General features: G+C 35.2%; 1 protein-coding gene across 8 annotated transcripts in view; it reads left to right on the top strand.

Annotated features, from left to right (window-relative positions):
- Positions 1 to 13,237, top strand: part of CDK17 (cyclin dependent kinase 17) — a 134,910-nt gene extending 121,673 nt beyond the window's left edge. For 5 of the 8 annotated variants that reach the window (XM_009004404.5, XM_035257350.3, XM_054238760.2 and 2 more), the window contains 7 exons: positions 3,183 to 3,303; positions 5,614 to 5,711; positions 6,215 to 6,320; positions 8,476 to 8,518; positions 9,508 to 9,598; positions 10,891 to 10,968; positions 11,506 to 13,237. In XM_009004404.5, coding sequence (XP_009002652.1) covers positions 3,183 to 3,303; positions 5,614 to 5,711; positions 6,215 to 6,320; positions 8,476 to 8,518; positions 9,508 to 9,598; positions 10,891 to 10,968; positions 11,506 to 11,543 — 575 coding nt within the window. In that variant the 3' untranslated portion in view covers positions 11,544 to 13,237. Of the gene's footprint in view, positions 1 to 3,182; positions 3,304 to 5,613; positions 5,712 to 6,214; positions 6,321 to 8,475; positions 8,519 to 9,507; positions 9,599 to 10,890; positions 10,969 to 11,142 lie in introns of all 8 variants that reach the window. The other 3 variants (XM_035257351.3, XM_054238763.2, XM_078337094.1) reach the window with 1 other exon arrangement.
- The last annotated feature ends 7,219 nt before the right edge of the window (positions 13,238 to 20,456 follow it).

The raw sequence follows: 20,456 nt of genomic DNA, 5'->3' as shown, positions 1-20,456 counted from the left end.
GTTGGCCAGGCTGGTCTCGAACTCCTGGCCTCTAGCAATCCACCTGCCTTGCCTTCCCAAAATGCTGGGATTACAGTTTTGAGCCACCACACCTAGCCTTGATTATGGTAGTTTTATGCTTGGAGTATTTCATTAAATTTGATAAATACGAGTATTTTAAATATTACTATTCACTGTTACTAAATGTTCAATTTGTTCTGGACGTTCCTATACTTTTGCCCATTTAATACTTTGCCATTTGAAGGGTAAATTGCTTTTTGCATTTCCTTCCTTAAAAAGGAAACGTATGGGTCACCTGTGTTTGAACAATAAATTATAAGCTATTTGCATATGCTTTTATAAAGTCTCTTCTTGGGCATAGCTTATGTTATTTATTTTCCTTACAATAATTGTTACTCTCTTTTTTTCTCTCCTTCCCCGAGCCACCATCCCTTTTCATCCTGTCTTTCTCTTTCCTCCTCCTTCTCTTTCTTAGCCAAGCTACATAATGCTCTTTAGTCCCAGTCCCAAAATGGATGACAGTGAAGAGAAACCCCACTTGGGTATTAGAAATACTTTGGGAGGCCAAGGCAGGTGGATCACATGAGGTCAGGAGTTCAATACCAGCCTGACCAACATGGTGAAACCCTGTGTCTACTAAAAATACAAAAAATAGCAGGCGTTGTGGCGGGTACCTGTAATCCCAGCTACTCAGGAGGCTGAGGCAGGAGAATTGCTTGAGCCTGGGAGGCAGAGGTTGCAGTGAGCTGAGATCATGCTACTGTATGACGGAGCAAGACTCTGTCTCAAAAAAAAAAAAAGAGAAATGCAAAAGGAATGTCAGGGACTCTCAAAAATCTATCTTTGGCTGGGTGTGATGGCTGACACCTGTAATCCCAGCACTTTGGGATTACAGATTGCTTGAGCTTAGGAGTTCAAGACCAGTCTAGGCAATATGGTAAAAACCTGCCTCTACAAAAAAATCTAAAAATTAGCCAGGCGTGGCGACGCATACCTCTAGTCCCAACCACTTGGGAGGTTGAGATGGGAGGATCAGTTAAGCCTGGGAGGTTGAGGCTTAAGTGAGCTATGATCAAGCCACTGCATTCTAGCCTGGGTGACAGAGCAAGACCCTATCTCAAAAAAGAAGGGAAAAAAAAAACCTACTTTTATCAGGGATTACTCTGAGTGCTTTCAATTTTGCTTCTAACCTCTACAAAGCAAGCCAGACACATTGTATCTACCCACAGGGCAACAAGAAATTCTGATTATTCCATGAGATAGTATATTCAACTCTATCTTTATTCTTCAGGGTTTTTTTTATTGGTTGTGTAAAGGAGAGTCATATAACTTTGAGTATTTATACTATAAGTTCTCTGTCTTTATGAAGAAAATTCTACCCCTTTTTCTATCATCAGAGAAAATCAGAGATTTAAGAACTACTGATATAGATAGATATTTTTATTAATAATAGAAAATGGCTTTTGTAATAATACCATATCACATTTAATTAAGTTGGTTTAGGAGAGATTGTTTGTTTCATGCCAACCAATATTGAAATTCTGATTGTGAACTAGAAACCCATGTAGACAAACACCATAGTTCAGAATCCTCTCAGGAGTGGGAGAGTAGGATACTGAGGAAACTATAACTATAACTGGTAATTTGCCTTGATGGTATGTTACAGGATAAGCACATTTACAACCCTGTCCTTTGCCTTCCTGTCACCCACTTTTAATATCAAGAAGAGAGGTCAGAAAGCCACCTCCATCTTGTTAATTAATTACCAGAATTGGTTGGAAAATAATTTGTTGAACTTACTTCACCAAGTTGAGATGCTAGAGTAAAACTTGTAATTAAATAAAATAATGTCAACATTGTTCCAGTTACATACACCCTTTCACCCTTTCACTGAACTAAGATAGTCTGAGTCCTGCCTAATTTTTAAATTTCTGACATCAGCAAAATAAAGTATTGAATTCTTTTATGACATTTTTCTAATTTGATATTTAAATCAGATATACAAAGTTATATATAACTGCAGTCTCAGCCAAAAAAATAAATTCTTCCTTGTTTATGGCAAAATAAGTTAGCGTTTTTCAGATATGTTTTAAGTTGCTTTTTTTAGATGATCATAATTTAGAGGCTTAGCAGTAATAACAGCTCTCTCACACTAGTGACTTGAGATAAAATTGTAAACTCTAGCCTTTATTTCTGGATAGTCAATGGATTCCATATTAAATTAGCAAAGGAATAGCAAATGTTTTACATCATTTACAGCAAGCTTGTTCAACCCAGGGCCCATGGGTCACATGTGGCCCAAGAAGGCTTTGAATACAGCCCAACAGAAATTTGTAAACTTTCTTAAAAAATGAGGTGGGTTTTTTTTTGCGATTTTTTTTTTTTTTTAAAGGTCATCAGCTGCTGTTAGTGTTAGTGTATTTTATGCGTGACTTAAGACAGTTCCTCTTCCATTGTAGCACAGGGAAGCCAAAAGATTGGGCACCCCTGACTTGAACAGCAATTAATAATATCCAAGGGCACTGAAATCTTGCTCCAAAATCATCCATGTAACTTAAAACTTAAAAAGAGAGTACAGAACAACATTGTAATTTTATTCCAAGGAAAAAGTCGATTTCTGCAAAGAAATGGTTAGTAAATCTCAATAAGATTATGGACCAATAACTTCAGAGTTTTTGATAAGAAGTGTTTTGACAAATGAAAGTTGAAATTAGGTTAAAAGGTGATAAAAGCTCATAGCTGTTAGAAGTAAAATTGTCTCTCAGTGTCATGGGCCTATTTTGGATTAATTTAATTGCAGCTGGGAAATAATTTTGGCATCACGATTCATGGACGAAAGGAAAACATCTTAAGTTTAGATCAACCCAGAATATTATACCAGGTGTATTCAGACATAAATAAAGATAATTTAGATTAACCCAGAATATTGCACTAGGTGTATTCAAACATAAAAGTAAGCATGGTTGTGGAATTCTTATTTAGTTCAACTGCATAAGGATTTGCTGACTCAGAGCCACATACACTCAACAAATTCATAAAGCTAATAATGTTGAAGCTTCAAGAAGCTGTGAATTAGCCATCTCAGGCATGCCTTCAAATAGAGTCATGGTGAGGATAGGGGCTGAGAGTTCCATTTCCATTATAGCTTTTTCTTAACCCTTTGTTTTATTTTCCCTATGAAGGACTAGCCCGAGCCAAGTCAGTTCCCACAAAGACCTACTCAAATGAAGTTGTCACACTATGGTACCGGCCACCTGATGTGCTTCTCGGTTCCTCAGAGTACTCAACACAGATTGACATGTGGTAAATATATATAGATGTCACTGACATTTATAATTTTAAACGAATGTAGCTGTTAATGCAGGGTGTATTGATAAGTATTTGACTTTTAAGGAGGTATTATTTTTGAAGAGCCATAGTATAAACAGTGATTAATGAGTTCTGGCATAGGGATTAGATTACCTAGGTTTAAATACCAATTCTGTCATCTAGAACTATATATTAACTTTATTCAAATTACTGGCCTTTGTCTCAGTTTCCTCATTTAAGGAAATGGGAGTAGTAACAGTACCTAAGTTTTGTAGGCGATATTGAGACTGAATCAACGCTCAGAAGAGTGCTATATGAGACACTCAGAAGAGTATCTGATACACAGCAATTTAAAAAACAAAATTATCATTTTATCATCATTTAATATTCACCAAAATATTCCTGCTTTAATTTGAACTAAAAGTAATAATTAAAGTATTATAGCATCTTTGTCACACACCACTTCAGTTATGACATTCCTCTACTCAAACACCGTTATTGCCACCTCCTTCATTACCTATCAAAGGTACAATTAATTCCTCAATCTGATACTTAACATGTCTGTAAACTACCTTTTTCAAATTATTTCACACTGTTTCACAACACAAATGCTCCCTTTTAACAAAATGGCATACTCACTATACCTCAGGAATAATGTGGACATTCCTACCTTTGCTCTTGGGGTTCATACCAGTCCACCCATCTGGAATGTCCACTCTGGTCCTCAAACTTGGGCTGATTCCTAGTAACATTCAAAACACAGCTTTTCATAAATCCTTTCCTGAGTATACTCTAGGCTCTGGTGGCATTTCCTTCCTCTCTGAACTGTGGTTGTGTTTATTTTCTATGTTCTTCATGTGGTAATAAGTCATATATCTGTTTCTGTTGCTGTCTTGAACAATTATATAAAATTTTCATATAACTTTTAAAAATTAATTTTTAATATTGTGATAAAATACTCATACAATTTATCATTTTAACCAATTTAAGTGTACAGTTATGAGACATTAGGTACATTTATATTGTTGTGCAGCCATCACCACTGTCCACCTCCAGAATCTTTTTCATCTTGCAGAACTAAAACTCTGTATCCATTTAACAACTTCTTGTTATTCCCCTCCCCACCTCCAGTTACTGGTAACCAGTATTCTGCAATACTGTCTAAACCACGAATTTGACTGTTCTAAGTACTACTCAGCAGTAGAATCATGCAGTATGTGTCCTTTCATGACTGGCTTATTTCATTTGGCATAATGTCTTTAAGGTTCATTCACGTAACGTGTGCCAGAATTTCCTTCCTTTTAAGGCCAAAAATACTCTATTAAATATATACTCCACCTTCTGTTACCCATTTATCCATAATGTTGCTGTGCACATGGGTATACAAATATCTTTTCAAGACCCTGCTTTCAATTCTCTTTCTTTTTCTTTTTAAGGAACATTGTCTTGCCATGTTGTCCAGGCTGGTCTTAAACTCCTGGGCTCAAGCAGTCCCCCTGTGTTGGCTTGATTTCAGTTCCTTTAGATATATACCTAAGAGTAGAATTGCTGGATCATATAGTAATTCTATTTTTAAGTTTTTAAGGAACGACCATACTGTTTTCCATAGCAACTGTATCATTTTACTTTCTATATAACATTTAATATGTAAAATCAACTTTTATATAGAGTTGCTAGATTACGAGCCCTTTAATAGAAGGATTGTATCTTAAATTATGTATGTTCACACAGTTCCTAGATGACAATATTCTTTGAACCACCATCCATTTCTTTTCCTTCTCTTGTACACACCGCCCTGTACCAACATATTCTATCTCTGCTTCCTGCATCAAAACATCTGGAATCATTTGCTTCTCTCCATTTCTCCTGCCCAACTTAGGTCACTGTCCTCTGCTAGAAGACGATTATATCTCTTCAGTTGTTTTCCCCCCTTCCTTTCTTCCTACTTTGAATCCATGGTCTACACTGTTGCTAATATAGGGATTCAATAAGATAATTGATACACTTAAAAAAACCATTTCTAACACATGGTATATTTTCAATCACTGTTAGCCGTTGTTACTGTTATTCTTCAAGGATTATGCAAAGGAGAGCTGGATATTTTAAGTGGGAAAAACAGATATAGCAACATAGAAATTGAGACAGGGTAAATATGAACAAATTAGTTAGATCTAAAATATCTCTTCAGGAGGTTTTTCAACAGGGTAGTGCAAAATTCTCCAGAGAGGCAGTTTTAAGGGAAAGATTCTTGTGCTTCATAATACGAAATGAATTGCTCAATTTTTTTCATAATCTATTTTAAAGGGGTGTTGGTTGCATTTTCTTTGAAATGGCTTCTGGAAGACCTTTATTTCCAGGATCAACTGTGGAAGATGAACTGCACTTAATTTTTCGACTCCTAGGTAACAGAAGAAATCTTTTCCCAGTGATTTTGCACCCACAATTGACTAGCTTGATTAGACTGTATCTCTAAAATATGTATTTTAAAATTTGATACTGATTCTAACATAAATAGCTGTTACTTAGAAGAATTAGAATGGACACTATGAAGATCCTTCTAAGTAACTTCATCTTAAGTTTTATCTTTGCAATAAAGATTTTATGGAAAAACCATATAATTATTATGGAAAATTGGGTGTCATCATATTATTATGGAATATTGCTAACTTTGGTGGTATCAGTTGGATAGAAAAAGGGCCAGGCATCCTTTTTATAGTATCATTGCAAAGTCCAAACAAAAAGTCCATGTACATTTATAGCTATCATTTCAATTGCAGCTGAAATAGTTAAGTCATCTAGTAATTGTAAATTGTTCTGTAAGACACTTTGTTATATATATGCGTATATAATTTATATATAAATTTTAAATGTATTTATAAATATATTTAATTTTTTTTTAATTCAGGAACTCCATCTCAGGAAACTTGGCCAGGTATTTCTTCAAATGAAGAGTTTAAGAACTACAACTTTCCAAAATATAAACCACAGCCTCTAATTAACCATGCACCCAGGTATTTTTTTTTTCTTATGTAAAAGGGGGAACACTCACATGATTCTTTTCAGTCTTTTGAAGGATTAGCCACAGTAAGGATTCAGGAAAAAATATGTAATACACATAATCCTTACATATTTTAGGATCTAATTTAATTTAGAACTGCATACGTGTTAGAATTCTAGAGTTTAAGTAGATACTCCTTTTCCCAGAAAGAAGACATTGATTTGACAAATGCCTTATTCTGTACCACAAAAATTATGATGAAATTTCTATTTTGCTTTCTACAGAATTATTCTGTATTTACTTACAAAAACTTAAGAAAGGATTATGTTAGTAAAATCTTGTCTCTGTAACGCAGGTAACCTATCGGTATTTTGGCTAGTGTTAATGATGTAATTCATATTTGAAGAATATAAACTCTGTTCGATTCCTTAGCAAAATATAGCATCTAAATGTCAACCCAAGCCTCCCAAAAAAATTTGAGTTAGAACATTTTTACTTGTAGAATGTATTACATTTTCAGGAGATAACATAGAATAACCCCTGTAACTGCATTTTCCATCTCTCCCTCCCGCCAAAAAACATTTGAAAGTCGCCAAGATACCAAATAAGGCCATCATCTGTTTTAACCCAAAGCCATTCACATGGCTCACAGCATAAGACACTTGTTCTGCTTTCTTTTATTTTCAAGCTAGGGAAGGAACAGCAAAATAATTACGACACCAAAAATATTTTTAAAGTATTTATGTGAGTTGGTACTTTTATTGTTACTATAGCAACTAATACCATTCTGACTAGATTTTCTTAGGAAGAATAATAATGTGCTATGCTTTTTCTTTGCGCGTCTCTCCCAAGTAGCTGAAATTCTATTTTTGTCCTTTAATTATTGCTTGCTTTTGGTAATGTTCAGTGTAGAAGGTTGAAGCTTTTCTTTGAAGCAGTCTCCATGACTGTAGCACCTAGTTTGTCTGTGCCCAGGGAACTCTGGATATGTGCTAGAATGGCAAACGACATAGAATGTATAGACTGCATCATTCACATGATCCACTTGAGAGCACTTGGAAGAAAATATTTCGTTATTCGAAATTGTACTTTTACCAGTGAAAGGCAGTGTAAGATAGAACCTGTTATTTCTGATCAAGAGATTATTCCATTAAGATAATCCTAGGCTGGGCGTGATGGCTCACACCTGTAATCCCAGCATTTTGGCCGGGCGTGGTGGCTCATGCCTGTAATCCAAGCACTTCGGAGGCCAAGTCAGGTGAATCACCTGAGGTCGGGAGTTCAAGACCAGCCTGACCAACATGGTGAAACCCCGTCTTAAAAAAAAAAAAATCCCAGCATTTTGGGAGGCCAAGGCATGCGGATCACCTGAGGTCAGGAGTTCGAGACCAGACCGATCAACATGGAACCTGTCTCTACTAAAAATACAAAATTAATTAGACGTGGTAGCACATACCTGTAATCCTAGCTACTTGAGAGGCCAGGAGAATTGCTTGAACCTGGGAGGCAGAGATTGCACCATTACACTCCAGCCTGGGCAACAAGAGCAAAACTGTCTCAGGAAAAAAAAAAAGATAATCTCTAACCTTACTACCCCTAGTTAGACTAATTTCACCTTTAGTATTGATGAAGTTTTATGAAGTTATGTATCATATTTAAATTGAACTTAATACTTTCTAGTACCCGGTGCTGAGCAGACTACTCTGTAAACATTTGTTGAATAGCTCATTTCTGTGTTTGTCTTGAACAACTGTGATACATTTTGGGGTCACTTGTCTCTGTGTTTTCACCTGTGTAATAGGAAAATGATGCTCTTATATACTTGCCTTTATTGAAGCACTGTGAAAAGTAATACAGTATTTAAACTTTCTTAATACTATAAGTTAACTTTGAGACAGCATGGTGATTTTTTAAAATTCTATAATTTTAATAATTTGTTCTTGGTTATTGAAAATTTGAATTGAAGCCAAGTTATTTATGGCTTATTCTTAAATAGCAAGGCCAGTCTTTTAAGACTAAAAGAAATTTCAGTCTATTTGAAGGCAACAAGAGTGACTAGTTTAGGGCACTTAAATTTAGCAGATTAAAACACTTAGAAAATAGTTTTATATGAAAAGTTTTATCAGCTAAGAGAGAATAAATTTTTACTTATTCTTTCTTGTTTCTAGGTTAGACTCTGAAGGAATTGAGTTGATAACAAAATTTCTTCAGGTAAGTCAGATCTTACTGTAATTGTTAAATATGTAGTTAAGCCTCAGCTTCCTCATCTTCAGAAAGGGGTCAGCAGTACTTCCCTCAATATTGTTAATGACAGATAAAATTATTTCTGCTTAATGCACATGTTTACGTTAAAAAAAACATGGTTTCTGCTAATATGTCTGGGTCTCTTGTCACAGAAAACAGTCTAAGGTAGTTGGTTACTGGCACTGATCAACCGTGTCAAGGCCACATTCTCTGCAATTTGTGCTTTTTTATGTTCTCTTTTCCTTACACCTACAGCCTTTGGAGGATGCTCTGCCTCCAAATACCATTCATATTTCTCTACAAAGCAGGAATAAGAGGTGACAATAAGGGTAGTACCAGCTACATTAGTCCTCTTGCAATTTGGAACCAAAAGCTTTACAAAAACCCCTATGAGGTTTCTTTCCAAGTCTCATTGGCCAGAACATTAATTGTAGGAGAGACTGGGAATTGGGGAGCAGGATTGTCGTAATTAGTCTAAATTTAGAGCAGTTATGATTCATGATTCATCTATCAGAGTTGATGGACACCCTGAATAAACCTAGCTGTATCATCAAAGAAAAAAGAGAAATGAGTATTGGATAGCTAATCAAGAATGTCTGCCATAAAGTTACTAGATATATGTCCACCAGTCATTTGGTGTTCATAAAGAGAAGTAACAACACAGGTCAGTTATTTTAATTTTTCTTTACTTCAGAAAATAGAAGTAATACAAATTTTTATTTAAGATCCAGCCTTATCTTAGAAATGTGGAACTGAGATATTATTACACAATCTCAACAACAACTCAAATTAGAGGATAACTAGAGTATTCCAAATCATTGCTTGAAAGATAGTATTTTAGTATATTAAATAATCAAGATTTTTAAAAAGTAGTTATAAATGCTAATTTGACCATCTCCTACTTTTTACAGTAATTAGAGAAAAAGCTAATGAAGCAGTTCTTTGCTTTTTCACAGTATGAATCTAAGAAAAGGGTTTCAGCAGAAGAGGCCATGAAACATGTGTACTTTCGAAGTCTGGGACCAAGAATACATGCTTTACCAGAAAGTAAGAGAAATCCTAAAGTGTTTCTCCCCTTTATTTTTATTTGTCCAGGGTTAGGGACTGAGGTAGATCGGTGAAGACAATTATTGATTTATGATCCTAAGATTTTAGACTTTTCTGTAGTTAGATCAGAATTTCTTGAAGGGAGGTGTGTGTTTTATTTCCCTGTGATTTAGTTATTTCTTGTAACACTGAGCACATTGCCACTCCTTTGTAGGAAACCAATAGTATTTAGTTATGGATCATTAATCTTATTGAATTTTAGTTGGAATATGCCGTCTGATGACAACCATTGTCCCTGGGCCCAATCTAGCTTTGATTTAGAGTTGTTAAAAGTGGATTTCAAGCAAAAACTAATGAAACACACTGAAACATAAAATGTTTTCTTGTGAAAATACATTTTTTAAGATAAAAGATGATTTTCCTTTATTGTGGTCACTCATTATCCCCATGATGATGGCAGAGACACTGAAATAGCAAATTTCCCATGCTTGAGTAACATTGATATTACTTGTATCATTCTGTTTTTAGATTATCACAGTGTTTTGCTTTCGAGTAAGGAGACTGGGGAATTAGAAAAATATTTGGGAACTAAGCTGCCAAAACTTTCAAATTTCCCATTCTCACTTATTAGACAATATTGATTCATTGAGGCTTATGTAGCAGTCAGTGACAAAGCTAATTGGAATAAAAAATCCTTAATATTTTTCACTTCAACTTTACTGGATAGACTTAAATGAAAGAATACCTCTCTGACAGAGATTAGAAATGAAAGAGATGAATTACAAGTTTTTTCAAAAAGATACTTGTATTTCATTTTTAATATCAAGTTTCACTTTGAGATAGGCTGTTATGGTTATACAAACCTTTTCCTTGTTTGTCGCTAAAATTCTGAAGATAACTTGAGGACCTGATACCTTCATGTCATCTAAGGAGACAGAGATAAAGGACAGAGAGAATTAGTACCTAGTGTGATAATATATTTTAACTGGGTCTCCCAACCCCAGAAAATCCTGGAACAGATGGTGTATATTCTCCTCAGCGAAACACCTGCTCACAGCGTGCTCTAACGCAGAGTTGGGAGAAGAAAGGTTCTGAAGGTTGATTACTTCATTCATTTGGTTTCCTCCTCAACACATTGGGACAAAGAGGAAAAATTTCAGCAGGGATATCACCTTGTAAAATGGTTTCATATTGAATTAGTATATGCTTTATAAACGTTTGTTGATGGTTGGTTTGTGTTTGTTTTAATGATGTTAGACCTTCACCTAATAATTTTTGTCTATGCATTTTAGGTGTATCAATATTCAGTTTGAAAGAGATTCAGTTGCAAAAGGACCCGGGTTTTCGAAATTCTTCTTATCCAGAGACAGGTGTGTTTGTCATAAACCATTTCACGTGTCGATCATGAATTTTTGTGTGGAACCAAGCTTTTGGTTTATAAATTGATCAGTAAAATTATTGATGTAAAAACCAATGTACAGTGCATTCCACAACTGTGTATGTTTAACATTGCACGTACTTACTTTTCTGTATGATGTGGGCAGCTCAGTAAATCTTCAGAGAAAAATCTGACTCAGTCAAGTCAGGGATCCTGAAAGCTACAGATGGCATAAAGACTTACAAGTGACCTGGCTTGATCACTGCACACGCCATCCCTGGTACCTGAGGCAGAAGACACATCTTGTGCTTCCCTAGTCATCAGGTTCATCACTTCGAAGCATAGAAGCTGTAGACTAACCCCATCAACAGAAGGGTCATTTAAGACAGTGCTGATCACTCTTACCCTGGAATATTAGCTTTTGCTTTTGCTTTTGCTGGTGGGAACATTAGCCTCCTAGTCACCAAATAACTGTGTGTGGGATAAAACTGAACCTTGAACTGCCTCATAAAATGACTTTATATTTTAGGACATGGGAAGAACAGAAGACAGAGCATGCTCTTTTAAGTCTGATAACATGATTTCAAGCCCAGCCCCCAGCCTTTCTTACCAATCAAGGACTCCAGATCTGAAGGCAATTATTTCTTTTGGTGGACTTGGAATCTCCGTTTGTCTACACTGTCCTCTTCACAGTGGAGTCTTTTATTTCAGACCTACAGATTGTTTTTATATTTGTTGTCACAGTGTGACAATTTTTTGTACAGTCGGTTTTAAGGTCTTCTCTGCCATTAGAGCCAGTAGGTTGATGTAACTGTAGCTGCAATTTTTGTGCAGGACTGAGAAACACAGTGCATTATTTATTGCGGAATCATTGCTGCTAAATAACTACTGTCTGTTTATTTAACACAACAATGGAATGCCTGAAGTTGCAGTGGCTTTATTATATGTGAATGCATCTGTTTCTCCTCACAAATTGTTTTACTGCTGCATTTTTTGTTTGTTTTTTTAAAATTAAACTGCAGTGTTTCCTGGAATGTAAATTTAGCTTTGCTTAACAGTAAAATAAGTGAGCCATCTTGAACACTTTAAGTTTATGCTATATAATTTCTTAATAAACATTGGCAAATAGAGTAGCTAAGAGATTGACAAGCACATTATGTTTAGATAAGCATGTGATGCAGAAGTTGATTCAAGCAAGTGAATACCTGACATTTTGAGGGTCTCACATTAGATACCAACAAATTAAAGCTCCAAAATTATTTATTTTTTGCCTGTTCCTCATTTTAGAAATGTCTACTGCATATTACTGGATATTTGTATACTAATACACTTACCTGTTTTACATTGTGCTTTAAATTTAGTTAAAACTTAACCATAGAAGTCCATTCAGACATGAAAAAGGTCTTGCAAACATGAAAGATCTTGCTTTGTTTCAAATACATTTATTTTATTAGAAAGGGTGATACTTCACTGGGGAACAATTTCATTTGGGGGCTATGTGTTTCAGTAACATTCACTTGGAATCATCTGAAAGCTGTAATACGTCTTTGAAATGAGCCATGATAAATTACAAATAAGACAAATGAGAACTTACAGGATTGCTTTAAATTATTGTAGGTATTACCTGTTTACCAGAGATACTAAATATTAGTTTTAATTATGCATCTCTTTGAACATCATAAACACCCTTTGGTGTTGGTAACAGTATTTTAAGCATTTGTGTTCACTTTTAAGGACTATTTGTGTAGTGCATCTTACAAACTATAAATCTTAATTGGTATATTTTGAAATGGTCATGTAAATTTTTGCCTTATATATCATGAAAATAGTCATAACTTAATTTCTTTTCCTGAAATTCACTGTAAAACATTCAGGGGTCCTACCATTTCTGTTCAGGAAATCTTGTAGTTTATTGTTATTTAACAGTATTAAGTGGATTTTTGTATATTTCATTTTAACTTTATTTGTGAATAGTGATTGTGGCATGTTTGGAGTGTTATTTTAAGATTTCATGATACTGAAATTTTAATTTAAAAAAAAGTTTTGGAAGAAACAGATTCATGTGTAATGGTGAATATTGGACCACTACTCCTTTTCACATTTGTAAATTGGTTTTACGTTAAACCTTGTAGCCTAACAAACTGCTGTTCTTTCTAACTGACAGACATGTATCAATATTGTTCTTTGAAGGTTATAAATATGTGGAAATTCCTTCATTTTGTTTTGAAATTTATAATAACAAAATCTCCATGTTGTTAAAATGTGGTTTTATTGAGTCACAGTTCTTTCTTCGGGATGAAAGCTGTGTCGAGTGGGGTCCTTTTCTTTTATGGGTCATTTTTAAGATAATGAAGTCTCACTGCGCTAGACTTTCTGTTTGTGCCAATCATTTTCTTAATAATTTCTGCTGTTTGTTTAATAGCACTCTCAATTATAAAGTATCACATTTGTCATTTCATGTATATTTGATTTGTTGCAAATTTGACATACAATTTTCCATAGGCTTAATTCTTGCATATAAAAGGTGAAAATATATATCCATTTGTTACATAAAATGTTTCTTCCTAGGAATTTCTAGGGATATTTCTTCATTAAGGAATTTGGCAAGCAAACAAGTGTTTGGGTTTTTTTTTTGTTACTCGAGCATCATTCAGATCTTGAAAACATTGCATTGAAGGGAATTGAAACTCCAAAACTTGGAACTTTGAATACTTATGATTCCTCTTAAACTGATAAGATTCTTAAAGGTAAGAGAAGATGCCTTTTATGTTTTTTTTCCAAGTCGTACTGTGAACACACGTTGGATGTGTCCTTCAAGGTGTATGGAGTAGCTGCATTCTGTCTGATGCTTTATCAACTTTCATTTGAAAGACTACTTGTTAACATAATAATCTATCTTTTGAACTCGGGACAGTTTATGTGGGCTGTTTTTAATCTTTCTTTTAAGAAAATGTGTTAAGATATGTATATATCATAAAATTTGTCATTGTAATTATTTGTATGTGTACAATTCAGTGACATAATTACAGGCACAGAGTTGTATAACAGTTACCAGTATCTACTTCTAAAATTTTTTATCACACCAAAGAGAAGCTCTGAACCATTTCCCCCTTACCCCGAGCCCCTGGTAACCTCTAATCTGTGAATTTAGCTATTCTAGGTATTTCAAATAAGTGGAATCATACCATATTTGTCCTTTTGTGTCTGAATTATTCAGCATAATGTTCACAGTTCATCCATGTTTAGGTTGTATCAGAACTTCACTTCTTATGACTGAATATTCTGATTATACATATTTGGTTTATTGATTTATCTGTTGATGGACACTGAGATTTCCCACCGTTTAGCTTTTGTGAATAATGCTGTGTGAAATTTGGGGTATAAGTATCTGTTTGAGTCCCTGTTCTTAATTATTTGGGGAATATATACACCTGGGAGTGGAATTGCTGGGTCATATGATAATTCTATGTTTGACTGTTTGAGGGACTGCCAAGATGTTTTCCACAGTGGCTGTACTATTTGACATTTGTAGTAGTAATGCATGAGGGTTCCAATTTCTCCTCATCCTTGCCAGTATTTATTTTCCTCTTTTTTATTATATTCATTCTAATAGGTTGAAATGGTATTTCACTGTAGTTTTGATTTGCATTTACCTAATTAGTGATGTGGAGCATCTTTTCATACTTTTTTGGCCATTTGTTTATTTGCTTTGGATAAACCTTTATCCAAAGGTTTATTGAAGTACTTTGTCCATATTAAAAATAGGGTTGTCTTTTTGTCATTGAGTTGTGAGAGTTCTTTATGTATTTTGGCTGTTACACCCTGATGAGGTATTTGATTTGTAATTATTTTCTCCTGTTCTTTGGGTTGTCTTTTCACTTTCTTATCGTGTCATTTTGTTGCACAAAAGTTTTTATATTTTATTTTATTTTATTTTATTTTCGAGACAGTCTTGCTCTATTGGTCCAGGCTGGAGGGCAATGGTGTGATCTCAGCTCACAGCAACCTCTGCCTCCTGGGTTCAAGTGATTCTATTGCCTCGCCTCCTGAGTAGCTGGGATTACAGGCAGGTACCAGCACCACGCCTAATTTTTGTAGTTGTAGTAGAGACAGGGTTTCACCATGTTGGCCAGGCGGTTCTTGAATTCCTGACCTTGTGATCCACGTGCTTCAGCCTCTAAAAGTGCTGGGATTACAGGCATGAGCTACTGCGCTGGCCAAAAGTTTTTAATTTAACAACATCTAGTTTATCTCTTTTTTTGTTGCCTGTGCTTTTGGTGTCATATTTAAGAAAGTATTGTCAGGTTTCAAAGGTCATAAATATTTGCTCTTATATTTTCCTTTAAGAGTTTATTATATTTTTAGCTCTCATATTTAGAGCATTGGTCCATTTAAATTTTTATATGTGGTATAAAGTAAGGGTCCATCTTCATTCTTTTGCATGTGAATACCAGTTTTTTTCCAGCACCATTTGTTGAAAAGACTGTCCCTTCTCCCATTGAATGGTCTCGGCACTTTTGTCAGAAATCAGTTGACCATAGATGTGAAGTTTATTTGTGGGCCTTCAGTTTTATTCCATTAGCCTGTATGTCTAGCTATAAGTTGTAGCACAATTTTTGATGACTGTCTTTAGAACGTTTTGAAATCAGGAAATGTGAGTCTTCCAACTTTATTCTTTTTCAAGATTGTTGTAGCTATTCAGTCTCTTGAAATTCCATATGAATTTTAGCATGGAATTTTCTATTTCTACAACAACAACAACAAAACACTATTGGGATTATGATAGAGGGATTGCATTAAATTAGAATCTGTAGATCACTTTTTTATTATAATTTAGCAGTATTAAATTTTCCAATCCATGAGCACAAGATGGAATTTCATCTTTAATTTCAGCAAAATTTTGTAGTTGTCAGTATACAAGTCTTTTGTCTTTTTAATTAAATTTATTCCTAAGCATCTTAATATTTTTGATGTTATTGTAGATGGAATTATTTTCTTAATTTCTTTTTAGATTTTTTTTCACTGCTAGTGTATAGAAATACAAGTAATTTTTGTGTGTTGGTTTTGTATTCTGCAGCTTTGCTAAATTTGATTATTAGTGCTAACAGGCTTTCTGTGGGGTCTTTAGGGTTTTTTACACATAAGATCTTGTTACCTGCAAGGAATGATAGTTTTACTTCTTCCTTTTTAATTTGGATGCTGTTTATTTTTCTCTTGCCTAATTGCTGTGTCTAGGACTTCCAGTACTATGTTGAAGTGATGAAAGAGAGTGTCCTTGTCTTGTTTTGATCTTAGGGGAAAAGCTTTCAGTCTTTCATCATTGAGTATGTTATTAGCTGTGTCTTTCTATGTATGGCCTTTAACGTGTTAAGGAAGTTTCCTTCTATTCCTAGTTTGAGTATTTTTATCTTGAGAATATTGGATTTTCTTCAAATGCTTTTTCTCTATCAATTAAGATGATCATATTATTTTACGTATTCTGTTGATGTATATTATATTGATTTTCATATGCATGCCTTGGATAAATCCCAGTTGGTTATGTACATAATTCTAATATGCTGCTGAATTCAGTTTGCTAATATTTTTTTGAGGATTTTTTTTTTTTTTTTTTTGCGTATATTTGTAAGGTATTTGACCTGTAGTTTTTCTTTTTTTGTAGAGTTTTTGTCTGGATTTGGTATCAGGGTAATGCAGGCTGAAGAGAATGAGTTAGGAAGTATTCTCTCCTCTTCAGTTCTTTGGAATAGTTTGAGGATTCATGTTAATTCTTAAATGTTGGTATAATTCACCAGTGAAGTGATCTGGTCCTGGCTTTCCTTTGTTCAGAGGTTTTGATTAATGATACAGTCTCCTTACTTCTTATATATAATTGAGATTTTTAATTTCTTCTTGTCAATTTTGGTAGTTCGTGTGTTTCTAGGAATTTGTTCTTTTAATTTGTTATAACCAGTTTGCTGCCATAAACTTTTTCAATAGTGTCTTATAATCGTTTTTATTTCTTTTATCGATTTCTAATTTCATTCCATTATGGTTAGAGAAGATAGTTTGTATGATTTCATTTTTTAAAATTTATTAAGACTTGTTTTGTGGCCTAATATATGGCCTGTTAATGCTTCATGTGTACTTGAGAAAGTTTGTCTCATTCTATGAAAAATGATGTTGGGTAGAGTGTTTAGTGTGTGTCTGTTGCGTCTAATTGGTTTATAGTGTTCATTTCCTTTCTTTCCTAATCTGTCTGGTTCTTTTTTGTACATTGTTGAGGTGGGAGTATTGATAGCTAGGATTGTCATATTTCTCCTTTCAGTTCTGTGAATGTATGCTTCATATATTTGGGGGCTCTGTTACTGGGTGCATATGTGTGTATAATTGTTACCTATCTTGATGGATTGAACCTTTTAGCAATATATAATGTCCTTTGTCTCCTGTAACTTTTTTTAAATACTTGAGTCTATTTTATCTGACAAAAATATGGCTACCCCATATCTCTTTTGGTTACTGTTTGTATGGAATATCTTTTTCCATTCTTTTATTTTCAGCCTCTTCAAAGTAAAATGACAGTGCCTGTGTTTTTAAAGTGAGTCTCTTATAGATAGCATATTGACAGATCATTTTTTTAAATCCACCCTGCCCATCTGTGCCCATTAATTGTAGACTTTACATTTACATTTAAAATAATTACTGATAAGGAATGAGTTCTGTCATTTAGCTGTTTTCTGTATGTCTTATGTGCTTTTGTTCTTCAGTTCTTCCATAGTTCCTTGTATTTAGCTCTTTTGTTGTTGTTGTGGTGTACCATTTTCATGTTCTTCTGCCTTTATTTGCCTATATATTTTTATTTTTATTTCATATCATTTTAAAAGATTTATCCCCAAATGTAAATCCTGTTATGATTTATGTCAGTGGTTTTATTTTTTAAATATTCTAATCTAGATTCTTAGATTGATTCTTTTTGATTGACAAGTAATTTTTGTGTGTTGGTTTTGTATTCTGCAGCTGAATTTTAAAAGTGTTAACACAAGCTCTCAAGCAGGCTGCTGAAGAATTGGCATACTTTTCTATGTTCCAAACTTGAAGTTTCCAAAGTTTTTAATGCATTACTTTAGACCCAAGAGAAAGGTACAACATTTTTCCCTCTTGTTTAGTGTGAAGTTGAAACTATTGTTTCTTTCCTTTTTTTTTTTTTCCAGACGGCATTTTGCTCTGTCACCTAGGCTAGAGTACAGTGGCGCAATCTCGGCATGTTGCAACCTCCGCCTCCTGGGTTCAAACGATTCCCTGTATTAGCCTCCTGAGTAGCTGGGATTATAGCTGCATGTCACCACACCCAGCTGATTCTTGTATTTTTAATACAGATGGGGTTTCACTATGTTGGCCAGGATGGTCTTGAACTCCTGACCTCAGGTGATCCACCTGCCTCTGCCTCCCAAAGTGCTGGGATTACAGATGTGAGCCACCACGCCCAGCCTGAAACTATTTTCTAATCTTAAATTCAGATTTTGAGTTTAGTCAGATAGGCAGGAGTTTCCCTCAGCTGTCATCAATTTCCTTCACTGACCCAGAAAAACCACCAAAGTCACCAGTGTTCTGTTAGACTCAAACGGAAAGAAGGTGACCAAGCCACTGAATATAAAGCTACTTTGATTAGAAGAGAATGTAAAATTTTAGTCTGTGATGATGGGGAGGATTTTTCATTCATGGGTTCCCCCTAAGAGAAGTGAGAAAATTCCACTAATTTGAAAACCCACTTTTGAAAGATTAGCACTTCAACGACTGTAAACTAAAGCTAGGAGTGCAGGTGTGTATCTGTGAGAGGGGGACAGGGAGAGAAAGACTGAGGCTGGAATAGGAATCCTGATGGCTGCTTTTGCTGCTCTCTTCCACCTTAGCCCTGCTGCAGTAGTGATACAGAGATACCTGGGCTAGATCATAAAGATGACCATGAAGATGTAGCTGGTGACCCTCTGGATGATGTGCAAGCACTTTTCAGAGGGTAAGGGAAACTTAGCCTCTGCCAACATTCTTGTGTTTACAAAAGGATGGCTCCACTGGGCTCTGGTTGAGGTCTGGAATTTTAGTGAATACAGACTTGGGACATCAGCAAGACTCCCTTGGGACTCTTGTCTTTCCTAGAACAGTGCTAGTTGAAACTGCCACTCTCTGACAGTTCCACATCCTAGCAGTCAAAATAGTCTTAAGCATCATCTTCATCTTACTTTCTTCCTCATACATGTGTGCCGCTGAGGTTGTCAAGTGAATGGGTGACATGGTGCTGTTACAGGCTGTGTAGCTCATCTCTGGATGATGATCATGCACTGTTATTCCAGAAACACTGAAAAAGGTTATTTTGGAGGGCCCCATCCTGCCATCTTGCTCTTCTACAGAATCATAGCTAATCACTGCATCATTACTACTTAGGAATCTAGAAGGCCCCCCCCCCCCGACTCCTTTTCAATTTTGACTCTGTTGTTACTGGTATCTATATTACTATCTCATATGATGATGAGGCTTTGTTCTCAGTGATGGTAAATCCAGCCATACTGATGTTTTGAGTTCCTCACACCTCACCTTATCGTGAAACATCCTCTTTCCTCTCCTTATTCTTCCATCCCTCTTCTCTTTGTTCCTCTTACTCATTATCAATTTAATTTTTCTTCCAGAAAGCCTTCTCTGCCCTACACACTCCACTACAGACTGGGTTATGTGCTCTGCTGCTTAACTGCCTTCCTTCCCAATGGCATTCTCATACTTCACTCTGCAACACTTAATCACACATTATTTCCCCTGACTAGTCCACAAGCTCCATGAAGGAAAAGAGATTGTGTCTTGCTCACTTTTTTATCCCAGTACATGATACATTTTAGGGGAACAGGAGTTGCTGATCAAATTAAGGCACACATGCATTAAGAAATTGAGTAATTCTAAAAAATCTTTTGTCAGATATGTAATATTAACTCGGATTTGTCTACTCTCTGAGTGAACCAAAGACAAAAAATGTAGCCGTCACAAATTGGTGATAGAAATGTTTTCTTCCTAGCTAGCTAAAACATGTGTCTTTAAAATCTTAAGAATTAACCTCTAATCAAGCTGTTCACACACACCACGCACACGCACACACACCACTAGGGAGTGGGTCTAGGAATAAAGTCAATACTAGAGAAGTCTAGGTATAGCCAGCTTCTCAGTGACTGAAAATCTGCTCTCCCAGCAAACAGTGATAGAGCAAACATGTCTGAAAGGTCTATATGCACTCAATACTCTTCTAAGTGAAGATGTAAACTGCTAATTGACATTCTTTAGAAGTCCTATAGATTAAGATCATTGCCCCTCAATCAAAATGCTCAGTTTGAAATCTGGCCAATTCTGTGACCTTGAGCCAGTTCTTTAACCACTCTAGGCTTCAATTTCCTATCTGTGAAATGGTATATGATAGTACTTCCCTCATAGGGTTATTAGGAAAACTGAATGAAGTAATCCATGTAA

The sequence above is a fragment of the Callithrix jacchus genome, chromosome 9 (genome assembly GCF_049354715.1).
Source record: "Callithrix jacchus isolate 240 chromosome 9, calJac240_pri, whole genome shotgun sequence".
NCBI lineage: Eukaryota > Metazoa > Chordata > Mammalia > Primates > Cebidae > Callithrix > Callithrix jacchus.
This window is presented reverse-complemented; position numbering and strand designations above follow the sequence as displayed.